Here is a 24,526-nt window from a genome sequence, read left to right as displayed (position 1 = left end):
CACTGCAGCCAGGGAAAGGTGGCCCTGTTCTTGCAGGAGGGGTGGAATCATCCTCAGGATCCAGGATTCCAATCTGTGGGATTGTGCACTGATTTTGTCAGTAAAGGAGGCAGCACTGTGGTCAGAGGGATGGAGCATTCCCCTGGGAGGAAAGGCTGAGAGAGCTGGGAGTGCTCAGCCTGAGAAGGGAACGTTTTGGGGTGACCTCACTGTGGCCTTCCAGGACCTGAAGGGAGCCAAGAAGGATGGGGAGAGATGATTTCCAAAGGCCTGGAGTGCCAGGACAAGGAGAAATGGCTCCCACTGCCAGAGGGCAGGGCTGGATGGGATACTGGGAATTAGGAATTGTTCCCTGGCAGGGTGGGCAGGCCCTGGCACAGGTGCCCAGAGCAGCTGTGGCTGCCCCTGGATCCCTGGCAGTGCCCAGGGCCAGGCTGGACACTGGGGCTGGGAGCAGCCTGGCACAGTGGGAGGTGTCCCTGCCATGGCAGGGGTGGCACTGGAGGATCCTTAAGGTCCCTTCCAACCCAGCCCATTCTGGATTCTGTGGTTGATGGGAATCTATCTTTATCTGATTTATCTATTCTATCTTAATCTGTCTGTATCTATATCTATATATATCTATCTATAGGAATCTATCTATATCTAATTCTGCAATCTATTCCATTCTGGAAAAACCTTGCTAAATTCTCAGCTGTGTTTGTGACCTCCACATTCCCTGCAGTGTTCCTGCAGGTGGGGTGTGCCAGGGGAGCTGCCCAGGCAGGCAGGGCTGCCCAGGGATTCCAGGGCTGGAGCAGCAGGGGAGGAGGGCAGGGACACAGAGGAGCAGGAGGTGCCCTGGCACTGCTGAGAGCACAGGTGGCTGAGCTGGAGGGGCCTGGGCAGGGACAGGGATGGGACACAGCCTTGGAATGGCAGCAGTGAGGGACGGTGGGGGTGACATTTCACACCTCTGCTGGAGGAGGCAGCCTCAGGAGCAGATCCAGGGAGTTCTCTCTATCCTGTCTGTCTGGATGTGCAGCATTCCCCAGGGCCCTGTTTGCTGGCACGGCTGGAAATCACCAGCTTTGGTCTTCCAGAAGTTTTCCTGAGGCAGGGACTGTGGAACTTGTCCTGTCCCTCCTCCGAGGGGTCCCAGGGGCTCCTGGGTGGGACCTTCCCCAAACTCAGCCCTGCTCCCTGTCCCTGCAGGCGGAGGAGACGTCAAAATCGAGAACCAGAAGCTGAACTTCAAGGAGAAGGCCCAGGCCAAGGTGGGATCTCTGGACAACGTGGGACACTCACCGGCCGGAGGGGCCGTCAAGGTGAGGGCGGGGACCTGGCACAGCCCGGGAATGGCTCTGAGCCAGTTCTTGTCCTTCTGCTGCTGCTGACAGCTCCTCCTCCACAGCCTGGTGCAGCCTCCTCGCTCCTGGGGCCTGTGCTGTGCACCCCTGGGTGAGGATGGAGCCCAGGACAAGGATGGCTGGAAAGGAGAGAGCTGGACCCGGCTCGGGGTGCCTGACCCTGCTGGGCATTCCCAAGGGCTGGCACTGCCCATCTCCATCCTTCCTCTTGGAACCTGAGAGCAGGGATCTCTGCTGGCTGGGGGCCCAGCAGAGGGGCTGGCAGGGGCAATGCCCAGCAGAGGGGCTGGCAGGGGCAATGCCCAGCAGAGGGGCTGGCAGGGCCATGCCCAGCAGAGGGGCTGGCAGGGGCCGTGCCCAGCAGAGGGGCTGGCAGGGGCAATGCCCAGCAGAGGGGCTGGCAGGGGCAATGCCCAGCAGAGGGGCTGGCAGGGGCCGTGCCCAGCAGAGGGGCTGGCAGGGGCAATGCCCAGCAGAGGGGCTGGCAGGGGCCGTGCCCAGCAGAGGGGCTGGCAGGGCAATGCCCAGCAGAGGGGCTGGCAGGGGCCGTGCCCAGCAGAGGGGCTGGCAGGGGCAATGCCCAGCAGAGGGGCTGGCAGGGGCAATGCCCAGCAGAGGGGCTGCCAGGGCCATGCCCAGCAGAGGGGCTGGCAGGGGCAATGCCCAGCAGAGGGGCTGGCAGGGGCAATGCCCAGCAGAGGGGCTGGCAGGGCCATGCCCAGCAGAGGGGCTGGCAGGGGCAATGCCCAGCAGAGGGGCTGGCAGGGCCATGCCCAGCAGAGGGGCTGGCAGGGGCAATGCCCAGCAGAGGGGCTGGCAGGGGCCGTGCCCAGCAGAGGGGCTGGCAGGGCCATGCCCAGCAGAGGGGCTGGCAGGGGCAATGCCCAGCAGAGGGGCTGGCAGGGGCCGTGCCCAGCAGAGGGGCTGGCAGGGCAATGCCCAGCAGAGGGGCTGGCAGGGCCATGCCCAGCAGAGGGGCTGGCAGGGGCAATGCCCAGCAGAGGGGCTGGCAGGGCCATGCCCAGCAGAGGGGCTGGCAGGGGCAATGCCCAGCAGAGGGGCTGCCAGGGGCAATGCCCAGCAGAGGGGCTGCCAGGGGCAATGCCCAGCAGAGGGGCTGGCTGGGGGCCCAGCAGAGGGGCTGGCTGGGGGCCCAGCAGAGGGGCTGGCAGGGCCATGCCCAGCAGAGGGGCTGTCAGGGGCCGTGCCCAGCAGAGGGGCTGGCAGGGGCAATGCCCAGCAGAGGGGCTGGCTGGGGGCCCAGCAGAGGGGCTGGCTGGGGGCCCAGCAGAGGGGCTGGCAGGGCCATGCCCAGCAGAGGGGCTGGCAGTTTCACCCCCAGTGAAAGCACCTGAGATCCACATGCTCTGTGCTGGAGAGAGCACCTGGCAGTCTTGGGAGCATTTACAGAGCCATGGAATGCCCTGAGCTGGAAGGGATGTGTCCAGCCCATCCTTCAGCCCTGTTTTGTTTGTGTGGGGATGAGAACAGAGCACAGCTCTTGGGCTGATTCATCCCTTCTCCCACAGGAGCACAAACTGTCCCCAGCCTCGGCTCTGCATGTTCCAGGTCTGGCTGCAGCAATGGGACATCTGTGCCCAGGGAGGGGACATTCCCTCCCTGAGGGATGTGTGGGCCTGGCACAACCCCAGGGAGCAGGAATTGTGCTCAGGGAGTCGCTGGAAGGGACTTGTGACACCCCTGCCATGGGAGGGTCACCTCCCACTGCCCCAGGCTGCTGCAAGCCCCAGTGTCAGCCTGGCCTTGGGCACTGCCAGGGATCCAGCTGGACCTGGGCACCTGTGCCAGGGCCTGCCCACCCTGCCAGGGAACAATTCCTGCCCAATACCCCATCCATCCCTGCTCTCCTTCAGCCTAAGGCCATCCCCCATGTCCTGTCACCCCAGGCCCTCGGGAAAAGTCCCTCTCCAAACAGGTCTGAGAGGATGCTGTTTTGCTGTTTCTAAATAAGTTCTGGAAGCAGAGAAAACCCCTCGGGGGCAGCCTCAGAGTGCCAGCAGGGCAGGCAGACCCAGGACAAACCCCTCCAGGCACTGGCATCCCCTGGGTGCCCCAGCCCTGGCTTGTGTGAGGCTCTGTGTGTGCAGGAAGGGCTCAGAGCTGGGCCGAGCTGCTGTGTTGAATTCTGGGGGCACTGAAAGCAGCAGTGCCAGTGCTGGGGCAGCAGGATTCCCAGGGGGATGGAGCTCAGGCATTCCTGGCAAAGCAAGGGCAGAGGGCATGGCCACTGCTTGGGTTCTCCCGGCTCCAGCCCTGTCTGGAAACTCCATCCTGGCAAATCGTGGCTCAGGGAAGGCTGGAAGGAGCTGGAGAAGCTGCTGTGCCTTGGCAGGGATCTGGAACTTTCTGTAACAGAATTCCAGTGAATTGGAGCTCCCGGTGTGTGCTGGGGAGTTGAGTGGTGCTTCCACCCAAGTTCCAGATTCTCACCTGCTCAGATTCAGTCTGACTGTGACTGTGGGCTGTTTCCCCTCCCTGGGTGTCGGTGCTGGCAGTGCTGGCAGTGCTGCTGCTGTCCCAGGGCCTTGCCAAGGGTTTCTGTCACCCCTGGGATGCCCAGGGCAGCAGAGTCCCCTCCAAGGGCAGGAGGGCTCAGCTCTGCTCCAGGCCCAGGGACAGCTGCTGAGCCCAGTGGGATGAGCAGCTCTGCTGTGGGACCAGAGCAGGAGGGGATTCTGGATTCTCCCTGAGCTCTCAGCCCTGGCCCATGGCTCCGTGTGGAGGGGAAAGGGGCTCTTTGTGTGAGCCTGGCCCTGCTGGTTTGGGACCCACCAGGAGCTGGGAACACGGAATGCTGGAGTGGTTTGGGCTGGAAGGGACCCTGAGGATCATCCAGTGCCACCCCTGCCATGGCAGGGACACCTCCCCCTGTCCCAGGGTGCCCCAAGCCCTGTCCAGCCTGGCCTGGGGCACTGCCAGGGATCCAGGGAAAGCCACAGCTGCTGTGGGTGTCCCCAGGTCATGATCCAGTGTCACAGCAGTGGCCCCACAGCCAGCCCTCGGCCCCAGAACACGGGGGTTTGTCCCTGGCATTCCCTGTGCCAGCTGTGAGTGTGGCAGCTCAGCTCCGGGACCCGAGGGCACCCGGAGGAGCTCCAGGGCCCGGGGTCCGTCAGATTTGCTTTCCCGGGAGCCGAGATTGCCGCTGCCATCCCCTCCCGTCCCTGCACCCTTCCCTCGCCGTGGTGCTGACCCGTGGCCGCGTTGTCATTGCAGGAGGGCGGCGCGGAGCCGGCGCAGCTCCCGGCGGCCAACGGAACGGGGCCGGAGCCGGGCGCGCTGCCCGCGGCCCCCGCGCTGCGGGAGAACGGCGTGGGGCCGGCCCTGGCCGCGCTCGGCACCGCCGACCAAAGGGAAATGCAGAGCCTCGACACTCACATCCAAGAAACAAGTAAGTGCCGGGGCCCCGCCCGGGGCCGGGGGGAGGGAGCCCGGCAGCCCCGGGCGCGGCGGCGTCGCTGCCACCGCAGCCCCCGACCGCTGCCAGCGACGTCTGCGGGGTTGTCGTGCCTTGCTTTTAATTCGGAAAATTGCCTTTTATCTTCCAGGCATCTAATGATGACATTATGGTATCGTCTTCCATTCCCCTCCTGTCCCTTGTCTCCTCCTCTCCCCGTGTCCCCTTGTCCCCTGCCCTTGTGTCGCTGCAGATTGAGTCTCACAAGCTGACGTTCCGTGCGAAGGCCAAGGCTAGAACAGACCACGGAGCGGAAATCGTCGTCTCCAAACCCCCCACCCTTTCCAGCAGCACCTGCCCCCGGCGTAGCACCTCCGCCAGCGACAGCCTGGGCTCCGTCGCCTCCCGTCACCGCCGCCGGCCGCGCCCTCCCAGCAAGGCTTGTGACCCCCGGCCCCGCTCCGCGCCCCGGGGACCCCAGCTTGGCCCTCTTAACCCGGCTCTGCCTTTGGGTGGGAAGGGGCCGATGCTCCCCGGGCCCGCCCGGGCTGGGGTCCCTCGGCGGCCGGGCAGGGCTCCCCTCCCTCCTTCTCTCCCTGTCCTGCCCTCCCGCTGGCCCGGGACTCCCGGGGGTTGCTGCGCCTCGGGGCGGCCCGAGCGGCCCCGGCCGTGCCAGGGCAGGGCAGAGCAGAGCCCTGGCTGCGGGGCCAGGCCGAGTTAACAGGGATAAGCTGTGATCTTTCTTTCTGTCTCTTTTTTTAACCCCTTCCCTCCTCGCCGCTTCAGTTTCTGCCGCCTGTGGGATGCTGATAAATCCCCTCCACACTCGTTAGGCTGTTTTAACTGTTGACTTGAACCTTTTATTCTTTGTGACGAAGTGTTGATGATTTATCGTGTTCGAACCCCTGCTAAGTTTCCTTTTCTCTTTCCTTCTTTTCCGACCCGTAGGAGAGTAGGGACATTTAACCGCTGCTGCCGTGCTGGCTTCTTACTGACATATCCAGCCGTTGTAACTTCTTTGTTGTTGTTTGGGGTTTTTTCTTTTTAATATTTTAAAATGATGGAGCGAGTTCATGGGATTAAGCCATGTCCGGAAAGAAAGGCACAGGAATGTGTAAAGGGCGAACTTGCTGTGAGAGCTCAGGTGGAGCCTGTGTTGACCTCGAGATGTGTAATTGATGCTCGAGATGTGTTAATTGAGGCTCGCGAGCCCTCCGCGGGTGCCTTCTGCCGAGGTGGTTCATGGTTTATTTATCAGCGGCACGGCCGAGCCCTGGGATTTGTCCCGTTGTCCCGGGCCGAGGCCGGAGGGAGCAGGAGGCGGCGGAGGCGGGAGGGCGCGGGCCGGGGGTTGCGAGGCTGCAGCAGGTCAGGTCCGTGGGGGTGTGGGCAGTGCGGGGTGTGCGGGGTGTGCGGTTTTGGGGACCCGAGCGAGCCGGGATGAGCAGCGCCGTGCGGGCAGCAGGAGCAGGGAGCTCATCCCGGGGGCAGCAGGGCAGGGTCGGTGCCAGGCAGGTGCAGCTCTGACTAGGAAGGAGATCTAACCACTCTTGGAGCTCCTCGTTTCAAATGACACTAAAGAAACGAAATGTAAATAAATTAAAACAAAAGAAAAAAAGTGTTCTTGGGTGGTCGAACTAATTTAAAGAAACAAAAAAAAAAGGCAAGCAGAATAACAAAACACTGGGATCAAAGAGAACTGAACCAGGTGTGTGCTAAGGGGGGCTGCTCCAGGAGGGGACAGAGGGAAGCCTGCAGCTTCTCGTGCTTGTGGGAGTATTTCTTTGGGAAGCCAACAACGACACGATAACCCGGAATCTGTATTTACACACAAAGATTCTTATTGCACTTGTATTTTTTATATTAAAGTTTGCATGGTTTCTAATAAAATGGCATTAAAATGTACTAGTTTGCATCAAAGTCGTCTGGTAGTTTCATAAGTGCTTTTTCATCTGAATACAAATTTAAACGATGCAGATTTGCACCTGAAAGGGGCGGTTATATATACCCAGAGACCTCCCAGTGCTTCCCTTCGTCTTCCTCCTCGTTCTCCTCCTCCTTTTCCTCCTCCTCCTCCTCCCCACCTCCCACTCCCCTCCGCATCCCCGTGACCCCGGCGGGGCAGGCGGCCGTGCCGTCGCTCCGTGCCCTCCCTGTGTGTCCCTGTGTCCCCGGCGTTCCCGGAGGAGGAGCTGGAGGCGGCCCCGCTCCCCGGAGCCCTGCTCGATCCCCGTGTGCCGGTATATATCACTGCCCTCCCGTGACGCTTCCTTCTTTCTTTACTGCTAAATTCTACACACCAGCTTCAGCTTGGCAGCCTTGCCTTTGCTTTGGTCGATTTTTTTTTTTCCAACACTTGAATTGAGGGAGAATTAGGAGAGGAGAGGAGCAGGGTGAGCCCCTCGGCAGGACGGTGAGCCTGGAGGCTCTGTTGCCAGCCTGTGAGCAGCCGGGGCGGCCTCGGCAGGGCCGGAGCCGAGCTACAGGCTCACCGGCCGGGAGGGGCGCTGGGAGCAGCGTTTGTGAGCTGGCGGCAGCCGGAGATGTGCGGGGGCAACCAAAGAGGAGGTGCAGGCTGAGATGTCTTGTTCCTCTTGCTGCTCTTCCTGGGGCACCCCAGGGATGGTGGCCTGGGATGCCCCGGGATGAGATTCCCTGGGATACCCCAGGATGACATTCCCGGGGTCCCTCAGGATGGTATTCCCAGGGTGCCCAGGTGAGGCCCCGGGCAAAGGGAAGCAGCCGGTCCCGGTTCAGGGACTGCAGGAGGAAAGCAAATGGCAACATTGCACTTTATCTTCTGAGATTGCAAAAAGCAAACAGCCCTGCCCCGCTGCAAAGGGACAGTGAGTCACCTCCCTGCACTGCTTTTCTCCGATTCCCGATGATTCCCCGAGCGCCGGGCGGCCCTGGCCGGGCGCGGTGGCTGCGTGCGGTGCCCAGGCTGTCCCTGCCCAAACCCCGGCCCAGCTCACCCCCGGCCCGTGCTTCTGTGCCACTTCTCTAACACTTGTTGTGCCTGTGTTTAGCTGATGAACTAAATCCAGATACACTAGTTTGCCGTGGTGTTTCTAGGACAGCTTCAGTTTTAATACGGATTTCTTTTTTAACTTTGAGGAAGCGGCTGTACATATTGCTAGGCTGGGAAGGAGCCGTGTGTGGTGGGAATGACTTTAGTTTCCTGTCTGGAGAGGTGGGATGAGCTGGGTAGTGCTGAGACCTTAACGCTGCTGGGGAAGGGGCTGCGGGCGCCGGTGGCTCCATCGAGGGCTGGAGGCAGCGAATCCGGGGGGACACAGGAGCTGAGCTCTGAATGAGATGCAAGTTGAATGTACACGTTCCTGTCCCGAGCTGGCGCCGGGGTCCTGGCTTTGGCCGCACTGGGGGCATTGTGGGCTGGGCAGGGGCTGAGCGGGGCCAGGTCGGTGGCTGGCTCCGGGCAGGATGCTCGGCAAAGGCCTTTGCAGAGCTCAGGGCGAGGAGCGGCGCTCTGGAGGGGCTGAGCTGCCGCAGGGCTGGGGGAAGCGGCGGGGCCGGGTGCGAGCTCCACCCCGGCGGGGCCGCGCTTCCTCCGGGCAGCCGGAGCCTTCCTCGGCCGGCAGCCGCCGGAGCCCGGCGCCTCTCGGCATATCAGTGGCATCCACAGTTCTTTGGGCTTTTCGTACTGTTAAACAGCAACATTCGAGTAACCGAGTTGGTGGGCTCGAGGCCGCGGCCGCCCTAGCATGGCTCCCGCTCGGCTCCCGGCCGCAAACTGAATGTAGTTTTCTACGCTGCCCCTCGCGCTGTCCCCGCGTAGTGTGGTGTGTGAGAGGGGCCCCGGGCCTCACGTGTTCGTGTCTAGGCAGAATTCCTACTTTTCTTGGAGCTTGGTGTCGGTGGCGTCCTTGGGGTGACGGGGCTCCCCTGAGGGCAGGGCCGAGTCCCCGCGGGGCCGCGGTCTCGCTGAGGCCGAGCGGCCGCGCTGGGGCTCAGCAGCCTCAAGGCTTGGAGAAATGTCCCCGAGGCCGAGCGGCCTCCAGGCCGAGGGGAAATGTCCCCCAAGGCCGAGTGACCTCCAGGCTGAGGGGAAATGTCCCCCAAGGGGCTGAGCGGCCTCCAGGCTGAGGGGAAATGTCCCCAAGGCCTCGTGGCCCGCGGAGCCGGCGGGTGGGGCAGAGGAGGCTCCGGGCGGCAGCAGCAGCAGCAGCAGCATGGAAAGGGCTCTGGGGGGCTCCGGCTCTCCCTCCTCCCTCCCCGCCTGAGCCCCAGCCTGGCAGCGCTCACCTTCCGCCCTCCTCGCACGGGTCCCGCCGGCCGAGATCACACACGAGGCCGCAGCGCCCCTCGCCGTCCCCGCCCGGCCGCCCGCAGCCCCCGCTCTCCCTCACGCAGAGCACCAAGGAGCGAGCGCAGTGACCGCGGGCTGGGGCGTGCGGCCGGGCACGAGGGCTCGGGGCAGCGCCCCGGAGGGCGATCCCGGCCCTCGGCTCCCTCGGGAAGCCACTCAACCTCTCTGCCTCAGTTTCCCCATCTGCAAAGGTGGGGGGGATTCAATTTTACCTCACCGGGCTGTTGTGAGGCGCGAGCAGCGCGTGACGTGTTCTCTAAATGTGACGTGTTATTATTATTTTGTGTCATAGGATTATTGGATTATTCTGCAGGGCGTGCCCGAGGAGGGGGGACTCCGCGGTCCCTGCACCGTGGTGGGGAGGCGGGGGCTGTGAGGGGAGATCAGTGCTCGGTGTGAGGCAGCAGCTCAGGGGGGAGCCCAGCGGTTGCTTCTGCCTTTGTGTCTCTCCACCCCGGGGGCTGTACGAGCGTCGTCTCCTTAGCAACATTTCCTGACTTGATGTTGTGATTCTTACTATTGTAAAGGGTTGAAATAAAGCTTCTAGATGTTCCTCCTCAGGCTGCTGTGGATCTGTGGGGCTGGAGGGCTGGGCGGGGGACGCCGGCACAGCCCGGGGCTCCTGATGTGGGGATGTCAAAGGAAGGGGCCGAAGGAACTTGGGTGTTTGATTTCAGCCACAGGAGAATTCCCATCCCTGGCTTTGCTCCGCAAGCCTGGGCTCAGAGGGGACGGGGCTTTGGGCGACGTGGGCCCTGTGGGAGCCTCAGTGCCCATGGCACAGCTAGCACAGCCAGAGGTACCAGGAGGTGCCCCCGGCCACTCACACAGATAAAGGTTTCCCATCCTGGCTTGGACGTGACCTGAGACCCTAAACAGGATTGTGACCCAAATTCCAGGTCCCCGTGCCTGGAGCAGCTGCTCCTGTGCCCTCCTTGAGCACTGCTGTGGAAACAGCCCCAGCCCCATTGACCCTCAGCTGCCCCAGACACGGGAGCACTGGGACAGCCTGGGCTGGCCTCCTCACACTCGGGAGCACTGGGCCAGCCTGGCTTGGCCTCCTCACGCGTGGACAGCTCTAGGACGGCCTGGCTTGGCCTCCTCACGCGTGGACAGCTCTAGGACGGCCTGGCTTGGCCTCCTCACGCGTTAACAGCTCTAGGACAGCCTGGCTTGGCCTCCTCACGTGTGGGCACTCTGGGACACGCTCGGCTGGTTTCTCCAGGCACCAGCAGCACCAGGACGTGTCCCCCCAGCCGCCCTCCCTCAGTGCCAGCCCCCTATCCCCTCAGTGTGGCTGGGGTTGGCATGGGGGCACAGCATGGCCCTGCAGCCCCTCACTGCCCCAGGGAAGCTCTGCACCTCTCCCAGCAGAGAGGCAGCTGTTGCTGCTCTTCCCTACCCAGGGAAAAGCACAAAATTCCAACCTTTGCAGGGGAAAAAAAAAGGAAAAAAAAGAATGAAGAGGACAGAGGCAGTTCCTACTCTATCCCTTTTTATTGTCTTTATCTATGTTGTAAAAAGATCCAGTATCACATAACAGCCACGGAAGTATCCCAATATCACACTAGTTCGGAACCATTTAGACAATAGCTTAGTCTTTTTTTTTTTTTGTATTTTTTTTCTTTTTTTTTTAAACCTGCTGGAAGGGAAAACCATACTGCCCATTATACAGGCCAAAAGAAACAAACACTGGTCAAATAATAGTGACAACCTCAAGCAAGTGAAATGAAGATGAGCAGTTTGGAGTGACCCCAGGCTGCAGGACTCCAAGGGCCCCCCTCGGCCGGGGGCAGCGGGGCCTGGGAAGGGCCGCCCGGGCCTTGTGCTGGCACAGCCACGGTGCCCTAAAGCCCATGAGCAGGAACGTAAATGGTAGAACTGGGAGAACCAAAGGGTGGCCCCGGGGCAGGAGCCCCTGTGCCATGGAAACGGCCTCGCTCCCATTCCCGGCTGCAGGTACAAAGAGCGTAAGAAATGGGAATAAAAAGAAAGGAGCCCGGGCCCGGGGGCACAGCCCTGGGCCCGAGGGCTCCCATTACAAACCCCGACCCTCACAACAGCCCTGTGAGGTAGGTCACTGTCTTCTTCGGACAGAGAATCCAAGGCAAAGCTGGGATTAAACTCCAGATTCCTCAGTGAGTGCTGTGCCTGTCGCAATCCTCCTTCCACAGAAATATGGTCCCTGTTCATAGAAAACAAAGGGTTTTGTGCCTCTGCTCCTGGCTTCCCGCAGGAGCGGCGCTCACAGGCAGCCTGGCAGCTACAATCACGTCCTGTGTTGCACAAGGGACAGGGATCCGGCCTCCTCCACGTGGGGAGAACAGGAATTTAAAAAAAATCATAGGAACAACGCAAGAGGACGAGAAGTACAGGCAGGTTGGGAAGGACGAGTCACATCTCACACTCAGACGCCACGACTGTGCCGGGGCTGGCAGGGCCCCTCGGATCCCGCGTGGAATTCCTCTCCATCCGGCGCTTTCGGGGCTTCCTCCATGCGGAGAGCGGAGAGACAACAACGAGCGATCCCCTCCCTGCCGGAGCTGCTGCATCCACCATCCTGGCACAGCCGGGACATCCGCGCTCCTCTTGGGCCCGGAGCAGCTCTGGCCCCGTGGGGAGGGGGCAGAGGAGGGCCCGCAGCAGCCGTGGCCTTGCTCCCGGTCAGGGACGGGCAGAGGAGGCGGGTGGGCGTCCACGAGCCGGGGTCCGTCGGCACTCCCAGTCCATTCCCGGCGGGACTGCGCTGCTCTTCCCACACGGTGACCATGCACGGAGCCGACAGCAGGAGATTCAGACAACATTAATCTTCTAGGATGGAGAGAGATGACTTCACAAGGGATAAATAGAACTTTATTTAAATAAACATTTGTGAACATCTTTATACAAATTACAAGTCCCCACACGAGGCTGCAGCTCTGCCTACGAGCCGAAGCTGCCGGGAGGGCCCTTGAGCAGATCCACCAGGATGTCGAGCAGTTGGCTGTGCTGGTGGTGCAGGTCCCCGGGGATCGCGGCCATCTCGTAGCACAGGCACGTCTCCACCATCTTGGAGAGGGACACGCGGAAGTCGCGCAGCAGGCGGATGGTGTAGGAGTCCCCCTCCAGCACCAGCAGGTCGCTGTCCGTCAGGGACACCGTCGCTCGCCAGCCGTCATCTTGGGGGGAGGAGAGCGTGTGAGGGGAACACGGGGCTGCTGGGGCTCCTCTGCTGCCCCCGAGGCAGCTCCTCCCCACACTCCTTTGAGCCGGTCTGGGCTGACAGCTCCACAAAAGCCAGGCAGCTCTGAGCACACACTGGGATCCTCCTGCTTTCCCACAGGAGGTGACTGATGGCATAGCCCTACTGTGCTCGTGGGCTAGAGACCGACTACAGCACTGCCAAAACCCCACAGGCTGAACAGACACATCCCCAGGGACAAGTGGGATCCTGCCAGCTCAGCTCCTTCCCCCAGGATGATCAGGCACAGCCCTAAGGCTCAGCCTGCCAAGGCTGGCTTTGTCTCCCTGCAGAGCAGCAGCTGGGAACAGCTCACAAACCATCGCCTCTATGGCCCTGCCACCAATGCGTGACCAGCCCGAAAGCCTTGGGAAGCAGGAACTGGGCCCAGGGAGCAGCTGGAGCAGGCTGGGCACTCACCCGAGCACTCACCTCGCACGTGGATGTCAGTGTCAGTCATGAGCAGCACGGCCAGCGGGTGCACCTGCGACGAGTCGCGCACGAAGACGCCGCCGTTGGACTTGACGGCCATGAAGTAGGTGAGCCAGCGGCTGTAGAGCTTGGATGCCTCCCTGCAGGAGCAGCTCTGTCAGCCTGGCCAGGCCCTGGCACAGCCACTGCCCCGCGGGACCCCTCCCCATCACCCACCTGTTGATGGTGGACTTGTGCAGCAGCACGGTGCCGGCCTTGGTCCGGTACGCGTAACTGTTGGGCTTGAACTTCCCCTGGCGTGTCACCTTGCCTTGTCTCACCTGCCACGGGAGGGGACTGTCACACACCTGCGCCAGCCCTGAGAGCCACAGCCCCCCTCTGACAGGGGGAGGGGGATGATGTCCCTGCACTCCCAGCATCTCCAGGGGCTAGTGGAATGTTCTTGGGGTGACCACACCTGGCAGTCACCCAGTGCCACCACAGACAACACAAGGAGGAAGATGCCACCTCAGGCAGCAAACAGGAGAAAAATGCCACTTCAATGGCTCCCAAACCCAGTGATGAGAACCTAAACATGGACCTAACGCAAGCTGGGGTGGCCACTCCTTGTGAATGGGGATCAGGGACAGCACTGGAGCACAGGCCGGAGCCCAGAGCAGGATGCCCGGCTTGGACACTCACTCCCAAGAGAGCAGAAGCTTCTATGGCACCTCAGCACTTCAGTGCCACCTGCTGTGACAGCCTTCCCCAGAGAGCAATGGCAGTGCAGTACCTGGATGAGGTTGGGGTAGAGCCCAGCCATGAGGACACCCTTGACCAGTTCCTCCTCCTCACTGTACTGGTTACACACGGACGAGGGCATGGTACAGTCAGACGGGGATGACACCAGGAAGGCTTCATAGAGGTTCTCAGAGAACTGCTTGACGAGGCCTGGAGGGAGGAGACAGCCCCAGCGATGAGATTCACCCTCTCCTTTCCCCCATGGAATGAGTCACCTGAGCAGGGCAGCACCAGCCCGGGCTGGGACAGGAGCCCTGTCCTGGGCCAAAGCCAGCCCCTGCCTGGTCCCACAGTCACCAGGCCAGAACAGCCCATTAGTGCCCCGTGTCCCTCCCTGCACAGCACCCGCCCGGGCCAGGGAGGGGCAGGGTGGCTCAGAACTCACCGTTGATGAAGCGCAGGCTGGGCCCGTACAGGTAGTAGTCCTGCAGGTAGTTGTCCCTGGCGCGGCTGTCCCTGCGCCGCAGCACCTCCTCCCAGCCCGCCACCGCCCGCACGAAGGCCAGGTGGTCGCTGCCGCTCTCCCGGCTCAGCACGGCCTTGGCCTGGGACAGGGACACGGCTGAGCCACGGGCAGCCCCCGCGCCAGCCGCGCCCCCGTGCCGGGGGGCTGTGCTCCTCACCTTGTCCACCTCGGCGCGGTTCTGCAGGCTGCTGCTGAAGGGGTCCCGCGTCAGGCACGACACGATGACCAGCAGCGGGTGCAGGCAGCGGTAGATGGAGGCCAGCACGATGGCCTTGGCCAGCCGAGGGTCCGTGGAGATCTGCGCCAGGCGCTTGCCCAGGGTGGTCAGCGCTTCCCGCTGGTCCAGCACTCCTGCGGGAGAGACACCCACGTGGCACATCCATCAGCTCAGCCAAAACTGGGGATGGGAAACGCCAGGGCTGGGAAGACTTGGGGTGACCTCCAGAAGAGGCACAGGGGCCTGCAGTAAGCACCCAGAACCCCCGAGGTCTCACTGAGCTTAGGATACAGAAACAGCCACAGGACAATCCACGAGGCCCAGCTCTGAACTCCAGATCACACTTCCCTTCCTTCTCTCCCCCAGCCCTGAACTCGAGATCACCACTTCCTTTCCTTCTGTCACCCACCTCTGAACTCCACATCACCACTTCCTTCTGTAGCCTCCGCTTTATTTTTTAAATCTTGGAAAGTTATCCCCAATTTCTAAGCAAAGCAGTGTGGGAAATAAAACAGCACAGGGTATGTGGTTTGGGAAAGTCACTGTCAACTGCTATCCCCATCCAGGACAATCCTGCCCAGTCTGCCCCACAGCAGCCAAGTCTTATTCCCATGCCAAGACAGCAAACATTTTTCCACGACACAGAATTAACTCACCAATCTCCTGCAGCAAGATCACAGCTTCATCCACAGCTTTGATGTCAGGGCTGTCCAGAGCCTTGGAGAGAAATTCAACTGCCTGCAACACAGCAGGGGAAGGGAAGAGGGGAAAAGTGAGCCAGTTTCCCATACAGCTGTGAGAGCCCTCAGGAACCCAGACTGCAGCACAATTCCCTCTTTGTCTGCCTCCAGGGATATGAGTCAGCCCTCTCCATTCCTTCAAGCTTCCAGACATATTCTGTGATCTCAGGGAGATTTCCTGCTCTGAACTTCCCTGGACAGCACCATGTTCAGCAAAGCACAAACTCAAGCCATCAGCACTCTGGGCTCTGCCCACTCCTGCCCCTGGGGCTCCACAAACCCTCTCAGTGCCCGCAGGCAGGGCCTGCTCACCGTTTTCTCTGGCATGTGGATCTTGGCCTGCACCACCAGGTTCTCCAGGGGCGTGCGCAGGATCTCGGGCACCTGGTACGTGGGCATCTTGTCCAGGCGGCTGCGCGGGAACAGGTGGTAGGCAAAGCCCGACTGGCAGCGCCCGGCGCGCCCGCGCCGCTGCACCACGTTGGACTTGGACACCCACACGGTCTCCAGGCAGGACACCTGTGGGGACAGCAGAGGGTGAGCTCTCCCACAGCTCACCTGCTCACAGCACGGAACCCCAGCCTGCTCTGGGCTGGAAGGGACCTTAAAGCCCATCCTGTTGTGCCCTGCCATGGCAGGGACACCTCCCACTGTCCCAGGCTGCTCCCAGCCCTGTCCAGCCTGGCCCTGGGCACTGCCAGGGATCCAGGGGCAGCCACAGCTGCTCTGGAAAATCCATCCCAGCCCCTCCCCACCCTCACAGCCAAGGATTCCTTCCCAGTATCCCATCTAACCCTGCCCTCTGGCAGTGGAAGCCATTCCCTCTTGTCCTGTCACTCCAGGCCCATACCCAAAGTCCCTCCCTTTTCCATCTTTCCACCCAGCCAAGAGAACTCAGACTCTCACAACTGATGAATGGTCCCAAAGGGCCAGGGAAGCCTTTCCCACTCTCCTGCCTCATGCAGTGCTGATCTCTGTCCATGGATGGGACTCAGATGCCACCTGCTGGACACTTGTCCCTGTCCCATCCCGGGGCTCCCATCCCACCCCAGCCCTGCCTCGGGGTCGGGTCTGCATTCTGAACTGGGATAAAACTGGGCAAATACCAAAGGGCTGGGTTTAAACCAGAACTGCTCCAAGGTGTGAACAGCCCTGGGAGATGATGTTCTAGAACAGGGGCAGAGGGATGGTGCCACAATTCCTTTTCCCAACAGCAACAGCAGCACAGTTGCCTTCACTTTGTTGCAAAGGTATACAAACAAGAGCCTTTCCCAGGCTCAGGGCCCAGCACTGCCAGGAACAGGCCAGGGGGCAGCAGATCCCCCTCAGAAAGGTGAGGAACAGGGACTGGGCCAGGAGAACTGCAAACAAGAGCAGGGTCTAACAGGTCAGGGCTGCCCTGAGAGGGCCAGCAAGAGGTTTTTGATGAAATCATAGAAAAAAGCTGAAAGCAAAACAGAGAACCTACGGTGCTCTATAGTAAAAGAGTTGAGAAGGAGGTAGGATTTGCCATAAATTTGTTGGAAAAAACTCAGAATTTGATGGGGAGCCTGGCCCAGAGTTTGAACACAGCAAATGCTGACGAGGAGTCATTCTCCATAAACAACACAACACCTGTGCCCCAGGGGCCGAATGGGAAGCAGCTCCATCGTGCCATTACTGGCACTCAGATCCTGCTCTGAGCACAGCCCTATGCTGCAGAGTGTGTGTCCCAGGGGTCAGAGGCAGCACGGCAGCAGTACCTTGGTCTTGAGGTCGTAGCGCTCCTCCTTGTGCGTGCCGCTGTCCACCACGTGCACGATGTCGTTGATGGTGATGGAGGTCTCCGCGATGTTGGTGGCCAGGACGATCTTCCTGACACCCGGTGGAGGCCTCTGGAAGATGTTCTGCTGGTCCATCATGGGGATGTTGGAGTGCACTGGGAAACCAAACCACAGTCACACCCGCCCAGCTGAGCCTCTCCTTGTACCGTCACCTCTCTCAGAAATGGGGACACCAGCTGCCAGCGGGCACAGCCAGCAGCTTCCTGCCAGCCAGACCCCAGGAAAAACTTCCCACAAGTCATTTGGGAAGGCCTCACTTCAGTAGCTTCAACCTGTGCTTGGCAGCAGCAGGAGCTCTGCTCACGTCCTGTCCCAGAGCCTGGTGGCACCCCAGGAATATCCCTGGCAGAAATCCCACTCCCTCCCACAGTCCAGTTCTGCAGCTGCCCCTCCTCAAAGTCCCTTGGGGCAGGGATTCTCACTGCCCATGGGCCCACTCTGTCACAAGGGGTTCTCATGGAGGGCCCATGGCTGTCCTGTATCCTTGCCACAGCTCAGCACCACACAGGAATTCCTGGCAGAGCACAGCAGGGCAGAGGACAGCAGGCACCTTCCGCCAAACTACACCTGCGCTCATTAACAGCCCAGCTGCTCCAAGCTCTGCTCCTGCCGGGCCTGGTTTGACACTGAATAGGCAGAGCTGCCCAAAAAAACCCAAAAAATACCAAAACCCTTAAAAGCTTTGCAGAGCAAAGCTAGCTTTTGTTGTAAATATCCTCCTGGGGCAAGGAATGTTAAATTCACTGATCAAAGCTCAGCTCCAGAGTCCACCTGCATCCCACAGAACAGGTCCTGAGATCTTTCCTGGGCAGGCTCAGCATGCAGCTACAGCAGTGCAGAACTGAGCTGCTTTCCCCTTGCCTAATTCCAAATTGCTGGAGGCAAATGGGAAGCCACTCTCTTTGATCATACACAGGAGTTACTCAGCCTCTGCTAGGAGGAGTTACTCACACTTACCACACACCATCACACAGCTGGGACATCAAAGCTCACCGGCTCTGCAGCAGAGCAAAGCTGCAGGGGCACAGGAAGCCAAGTGCCCCAGACTGTCCTGAACCCTGGGAAGAAGGGGCTGGCCCTGCCCTCTCACCTGGCAAGACGAGGTAGCGGCTGTTCTGCGAGCCCAGCATCTCCAGCAGCCGCTGCTGCACCCCTTTGATCTCCTGCCAGCCAGGGAGGAAGCACAGGATCCCACCTGCAACACACAGCAGCTAAGAACTCACAGCCTCTAAATCCAAGTGCTCTTCCCCAGCTGGAGACACACATTCCTGGGGCAGAAAGCTACCAGGCTACCTCGAGTCTGACAGTGAATACCCACGAGCTTTGAAACACTTAAATCTCTTCAAGTCACCTGAGAGTCCTGCCTTGTTCCCAAACACATCATGTCCAGGCAAGCCTATTTGACAGGGATGGGGCTCCAACAGAAAAGGTAATTATGCAGCACAAGGTTCCCAGTGCTAGAGCACAGCTTGCAACAGCTGCCCAGGACACTGAGGAGTCCAACCCTGTGCAGCTACATTTCTCTTTACAAAGAAAAGCAAAGCACAACTTCTTAAGGACATTTTCTACGAAGCACAGTGAGGAACTTCAGAGAAAGAGAAAACAATTCTTATCTCATTTACTGCACCTGTGTTGTGCCAAAGTAGAATGCAATATAGAGATTGTTTACCCAAAGTGATAGTGTTTTGTTTCCTTGGCCTATCAGGGCCAAGTGCGTGTCCAGACTGTTGGTCAAGAGATAGTCACAAAATTCTAGCCAGTAGAGTTAAATACTTACACAGATTCACTGTAATATAGTATAATATAATATAATAAAGTAATTAATTAATATAACAGAGTAATTAATTAACCTTCTGATATCAATAAAGTCCTCCTCGTCATTACTCCATTTGTCGGGGTTGCCCTGATTTCCTATAATCCTGTCTTAGCTAAAGACTCACATTGTGGTGTCTCTGCAAAGGCTCTGGAGGGGCTCCCTTTCCTTCCCCCCCAGCAGAGGAAGAGCTCAGGGCGAGGCAGGACCCACCTGGCTCTCCGTGGGCATCGATCTGCAGCACGAGGTCGGTGATCAGGTCAAGGTCCAGGACACACTCATCATCAGATTGCTGGGAAGGACAGGACAGGGGCTCAGGGGGCGTCAGCACAGCACAGGGGCACTCACAGCACCCTCTGCAGGCAGCAAGGCCTCGTTTGGACAGCCTGCCCAGGACCCGGAGCCAGGAGCCTGCTCTGGGCTCCATCTGCAGCCTGCTCTGGTCACAAGGGTTGCCAGTTTCCCGGCTGTGCAGAGAGAATGCACAGTCCCTTCCCAATGTCCAGATCTGTGCACCTCTGCTGAACAGCACTCACAAGTAACAGAACTGCCACGAGATTTTTGTGGACAGAACTGCCACATGCACCTGGGAGTTCAAATGCATCAGGCTCTGAGCAGGAGCTTCTGCAGCTCTCAGGAATTTGGAACAGACTATTAAAGCTCAGATAAAATCCCTGCCACAACAGAAACAGGAAGAATGCCCTGGAGGCAATGGGATACCCCAAGCAAGTTTGCTGATGATCCAGGACTGGGAGAGGTGGCTGATACTCCAGACACTTGCTCAGCCACAGGGAGGGATCTCTCCAGGCTGGAAAAATGAGCTGACAAACTCCAGACCAGCTGGTTGGACCAGAAAACGTCTGGAGATGCTGGCCAACCTGTGACTGTGTGACTCCATGACCCATCACTGGTGTAGGATTACCCAGAGCACTGCACACGTCTGGAGGGCATTTTCCAGAGGGCCAGAGCAGCTGCAAAAAGCAGCAATCAGGGATTCAGTCATGCAGGACGGTGAGCACTGAGGTAACAGTGCTGGAAGCCACAACCATCCCAGTCCTGGGCCAGGCTTGCCTAGGGTGTGCAAACACTCAACTCTGTGTCTATGTACACACAGCAATGAGCTCTCAGCCTACTCAAACATCAAACTTCCCATTAAAGGGAGACAAAAGCAACTTGACCCCAATGCAAAGTCATCTTTATGCATAATTTAATCAAAATACTCTGAGGTTCTACTAAGCTGACTTCACCTCAGGAGGACTGGCATGGAGTTAAAGCTAAGCAAATGTCCAACAGCCACAGGGAAGCAGGAGCAGTCCCAGGCCCGGACTGTGCCCCCGCTGACAGGCCAGAAGCCGGTGTCCCATCCACGGGGACAGCCCCCCCTCGCTGCACACCCACCTTGATCTCGTAGTGCCGGTGCCGGTGCCGGCCCAGCTTGGCCAGGATCTCCTCCAGGTAGTACTCCTTCACCGGGTACATGAAGCCCGGCACCTTGACCACGGGGCAGTCCCCAAAGTAGTGCGAGAAGCGCTGGTTGTCGCCCGTGGCGCTCATGAGCACCAGGCGCAGGTCGGGGTTCAGCTTCTGGATGCCTTTGAGCAGGATGAGCAGGAAATCCGTGTTCACGTCCCGCTCGTGCACCTCGTCCACCACCACGTGGCTGACGCCCTCCAGGCTGGGGTTGCCCTGCAGCTTCCTGAGCAGGATGCCCACGGTGCAGAAGAGCAGGGCCCCTCCCCGGGCAGGGGGCTTGCTCTCCAGCCGCACCTGGTAGCCCACGTTCTTCCTCATGTTGGGCCCCAGCTCCTGCGCCACGCGCTGCGCCACCGAGATGGCGCTGATGCGGCGCGGCTGCGTGATGACCACGTTGCAGCGCGCGCCGCGGCCCTCCAGGATGTAGTGCTCCAGCAGCAGCTGCGGGATCCGCGTGGTCTTCCCGCAGCCCGTGTCCCCCGCGATCACCACCACGGGGTTCTGCTCGATGGCTGACAGGATGGTGTCCTTGTGGGGGTCTACTGGCAGCGGGTGGCTCTCCTGCCAGGAGGCTCCTCTCCTTTTCCAGAGGGCCAGCAGGTTCTGGCTAAGGCGCACTTCCTCTGCTTCCAGCATGGGGATGTAGGTCTTCCCCGTGATGGCGTCGCTGATGGCACCGGACTCCTTGGTCAGGTTCATCATGTCGTCGGCAATGCGGGGCCTGGACTCCCTGATGTCCACGGGGTACTGCGGGAGGAAGCAGGCAAGGACAGCAAGGTTAGTGCAGGTCCTCGGAAGGACAGAAAGGAACAAATGCCTGGGACAGACTCAGCCAGTCTGGCTAGGCCAAGGCTCTGCCAAGGTCTCCGCAGATCTTAGGTAACTCAGTGTTGTTCTGAACTGAGGTTATTTAAAGTGAGAACTAATTTGGGCTGCTCCTTGCTGCATTCCCTATTTTAGGAGGGGTATTAGTGCTGCTGCCTGAACTGACAGGCACAGACCAGTAACTTCAGCAATGCAATGCGACAGCCCTTCAAAGACAACTTTTGGAAACTATCAAGTTACACCACCACCCAGACACATAACTTATGCAAAACACAAGCTTTTGGCTAAGCCAGAAATATTCTGTCTTGGCAAAAGAAAAAGCTGAAGTCCACATCCCACAGGAAGAACTACAAGGAGCAAGAGGTCAGGAATTGCCTAGAACACAAATCAAAGCATTGGCCCAGATGTTCATGGGATGAAAGTTGCTGAACTTTTAATCAATCACATCTTTTGGATTCAACCTTAAGAATCCCAGTCTTCCAAAAGGGAAGGCCACTGCTCAGGAAGAGTTCCTTCCCCAAAGGGCAGCAGAGAGTGATCAGGTTTTGGGGCAACAATCAAACCATGAATTCCAACATTCTGACAGGAAGCTGTCAGACACATCCAATTCCCAAAGTGAGAAGGAATCAGGCCCAGGGGATCCTCAGGGGCTGAGCCTTACGTGGTTCAGGTAGTTCTCGATCTTGCGCAGGGTGGCCTCAGGGACTTTGATGTGGCAGGGCTTCCTCTGGTTCTCCCCCAGCTCCCTCAGGGAAGTCATGTTGTACATGGCATGGCTCAGGGGGTTGTTGTTCTTGTCCACCAGGCCAAGGCTCTGCAGGGAACAGGCAAACAACACCATCAGGTCTGAGGCTGCTCACACCACGGGCTGGGATACAGAGCACTTGGATCCCATGTTTGGACAGGACAACTCCCTACCATGCCAAACCCACCAATTCCTGCTTTTCTTGCCACGGCAAGAAACCAGACATGACCCCAGCTCTAGAGGACCAGACACACCAGAACCAACCACCTGTCCTGATACTACACCTGCAAGGTCTCAAACAGACCCATCAGAGGAACAGCAGCCATGACTGCCAAGCCCTCTTGTTGAGTCCCTTGCTGTGATTCTGGCAGGCTGTGAATCCCAAGGTTTGGAAACAGATGTTTATTAATCATTAGCCCCTTACACAAGCCAAAGCTCAGGACATTTCCAGCATCTCCTGGCAGGCTCAAAGCCAGTGAGTGAGGCAGAAGGAGCCCATGTCCAGAGGCACATCCCAGGGGATCAGCAGCCAGGGGCACTCACCTTCAGCTTCTGGCAGGCCAGAGCTGCTGCCTTGTTCTCGGCCTCCACCTTGCGCCGGCCCTTGGCAGCGAAGGTCATGGGGCAGGGCCAGCGCAGCGTCAGCTTGCAGATCTTGGTCTTGGTGCCCACCGTGCGGAACTGCATGTACTCCTGCAGGAACAGCAGGGGCTCTGTGGGGCAGCAGGGACCAGCCAGCCCTGCCCAGGCCCTGCACAGACACCCCAACAACGCCCCCCGTGCCTGGGAGCAGTGTCCAAACGCTCCTGGAGCTCTGGCAGCCCTGGGGCTGTGCCCGTTCCCTGGGGAGCCTGGGCAGTGCCCAGTGCCCTCTGGGGAAGACCCTTCCCTGATCTGCAACCTAAACCTGCCCTGGCCCAGCTCCAGCTGTTCCCTGGATCCTGTCCCTGTCAGAGGGAGCAGAGACTGAAGCTGTCCTTCACAAGGAGCTGCAGCCTCTGCTGAGCTCTGCCCTCAGTCTGCTCTGCTCCAGCTGGACCAACCCAGTGACCTCAGCCATCCTCATGTGGCCCCTCTGACCTTTCACCGTGGGTTTTTTTTCTGGACTTGTTGGATTTTTTTTTAATGGAGCACTGAACTCCACCTCCCAGCTCACAAGGCACTGTCTAAACCAAAGTGAGAGCAGACAACTGTGGGAAACATCCTGAGAGCCTCAGGGTGGAGCTCAGCTCCTTTCTGCTGAGCATACCAGCTCTGGGAAGTGGGTGACACATCCTGGGAAGGAGGATCACCGGATACGGGCAAGAATGGAGCTGTGGAAAGATTCTATCAGCACAGAAGTTACACATCGCTCCCAGCAACACAAACTTGTGCTTGTTGCAGGTGTATGGGGAAGGGAAACCTTAGAAAGCAGCTCCTCCACTGCCCTGGCCTCAGGAGCAACATTCCTCATGGTTCTGTTAATACATTCCCTCAGCTCTCACCACAAAGTGTTTCCTTTGCTGTTCACACTGATTTCTCTAGGCCTAGTTTTATCTTTCTCCTCTCCCCAGCTCTGTTGCCCAAAGAAAGCACCCAAAGTGATTCCAGCTGGAGCCCCTGAGCTTCCTCCCTGGCAGGGGTCAGACAGCACCTTACCTTGACTGTGGAGGAAGAGGTTGCAATCTGAATCACTTGGGCCAGGAGGTTTTTGGGAAGTGGGAACTGCGTCAGGGCACGGATGGCAGTGTTGTCGTCTGTCATTTCAATGGAACCCCCTCCTCGGCTGCATGGGACAAGAGCAGAGCTGGATGTGCAAACGCCCACTTGTGCTCAGACCTGGCTCACTCCACGAGTGCTACTGAGCTCTGAAACTATTCTGTTAAAGCCCAGGTAATTCTGGTCATGGGCAGAGTCCTGCTGTCCCTTGGTACTAAAATCTGTCAGTCACAACCACCCAGACCAGCAAAGCCACCTACTACAGAGAGATCAAACCTTTACACCAAGGCTACAAACCAGATGGCATCAACAGATTGAAACAGATTTAATTAATAAATAATTCTGAATTTAAAATCACATCACAGAAATAACCACCATCACCCATATCTCTTACAGATCTTGCTGCTGCTGCCTATTAAAAATCCAAGATCTGTGCTCATAAAGTCAAGCAGGCAGCTATGGGGATGGAAGGGAGCAGATTTAACACTGCCCTCAAAACCAGGGTGGCCAAAACCTGGTGTAAGTGCACATGCACCACTTCTGGGAATGGAAATGTCTTGAGGCACAGAAGAATCAGGCAGGTAACAAGACTGGCAGCAGTGTCTCCAGAGGGCAGAGCTGCAGGGAACAAGTCTGTGCGTTCCCTGGATGGCAGCCAGGTACCAGACCATGCTGCCCCACTATTCCTTTGGCCCATCTCCAGCCCTGCCCAGCCACAGGATAACCCTCCCTTCCCCTGCCCTGGCTAAGCACTCCCAGGCAGACCCACCTGGCGTCCCTGCCGGGGGTGCGGGCGTCCTGGTGCGCCATGGGCAGGTAGTCCGAGACATCGATGGCCTCCTCCTCCAGCTCCCCCTCCTCCAGCTCCCCCTCCTCCAGCTCCCCTTCCTCCAGCTCCTCCCTCCTCATGGCTTTGGGCATCCTGCCCTGCTCCATGGGCTGGATGGCGTCGTCGGGCTCCATGCGGCGCCAGCAGGTGGACAGGTCGGCCAGGGAGGGCCCGGACTTGGAGCGCCACTTGCCCTCGGAGCACCAGCGCTCGTCGGGACAGCCCAGCTGCTCGGCCAGCAGCCGGTACTTGGCGGCGTCAAAGAGCTCGTTCCGAGGGCCCAGCAAGCCCCAGCCCTGCAGGGAGACAGGGCAGCTCTGGGAACCCACCCAAGGCTGCTGGGGATGGGGCAGGAGCGGCCCCATCCT

At 59.4% G+C, this 24,526-nt stretch overlaps 2 protein-coding genes across 16 annotated transcripts in view; one reads left to right on the top strand and one right to left on the bottom strand.

Moving 5' to 3' along the window:
- MAP4 (microtubule associated protein 4) overlaps window positions 1-9,657 on the top strand; it is a 154,692-nt gene extending 145,035 nt beyond the window's left edge. For 12 of the 13 annotated variants that reach the window (XM_063161256.1, XM_063161372.1, XM_063161430.1 and 9 more), the window contains 3 exons: window positions 1,195-1,307; window positions 4,587-4,761; window positions 4,919-9,657. In XM_063161256.1, the coding sequence (XP_063017326.1) occupies window positions 1,195-1,307; window positions 4,587-4,761; window positions 4,919-4,926 (296 nt within the window). In that variant the 3' untranslated portion in view covers window positions 4,927-9,657. The remainder of the gene's footprint in view (window positions 1-1,194; window positions 1,308-4,586; window positions 4,762-4,918) is intronic. The other variant, XM_063161000.1, reaches the window with a different exon arrangement.
- Window positions 9,658-10,575: 918 nt separating this feature from the next.
- DHX30 (DExH-box helicase 30) overlaps window positions 10,576-24,526 on the bottom strand; it is a 31,642-nt gene continuing 17,691 nt past the window's right edge. For all 3 annotated transcript variants that reach the window (XM_063162829.1, XM_063162676.1, XM_063162774.1), the window contains 16 exons: window positions 24,099-24,454; window positions 23,270-23,396; window positions 22,175-22,324; window positions 21,548-21,700; window positions 19,987-20,808; window positions 18,802-18,880; window positions 17,866-17,970; window positions 16,695-16,870; window positions 15,265-15,471; window positions 14,869-14,950; window positions 14,153-14,346; window positions 13,915-14,074; window positions 13,522-13,679; window positions 12,966-13,069; window positions 12,750-12,889; window positions 10,576-12,255 (listed from right to left, as the gene is read on the bottom strand). In XM_063162829.1, the coding sequence (XP_063018899.1) occupies window positions 12,020-12,255; window positions 12,750-12,889; window positions 12,966-13,069; window positions 13,522-13,679; window positions 13,915-14,074; window positions 14,153-14,346; window positions 14,869-14,950; window positions 15,265-15,471; window positions 16,695-16,870; window positions 17,866-17,970; window positions 18,802-18,880; window positions 19,987-20,808; window positions 21,548-21,700; window positions 22,175-22,324; window positions 23,270-23,396; window positions 24,099-24,454 (3,249 nt within the window). In that variant the 3' untranslated portion in view covers window positions 10,576-12,019. The remainder of the gene's footprint in view (window positions 12,256-12,749; window positions 12,890-12,965; window positions 13,070-13,521; window positions 13,680-13,914; window positions 14,075-14,152; window positions 14,347-14,868; window positions 14,951-15,264; window positions 15,472-16,694; window positions 16,871-17,865; window positions 17,971-18,801; window positions 18,881-19,986; window positions 20,809-21,547; window positions 21,701-22,174; window positions 22,325-23,269; window positions 23,397-24,098; window positions 24,455-24,526) is intronic.

The sequence above is a fragment of the Melospiza melodia genome, chromosome 1 (genome assembly GCF_035770615.1).
Source record: "Melospiza melodia melodia isolate bMelMel2 chromosome 1, bMelMel2.pri, whole genome shotgun sequence".
Taxonomy (NCBI): domain Eukaryota; kingdom Metazoa; phylum Chordata; class Aves; order Passeriformes; family Passerellidae; genus Melospiza; species Melospiza melodia.
This window is presented reverse-complemented; position numbering and strand designations above follow the sequence as displayed.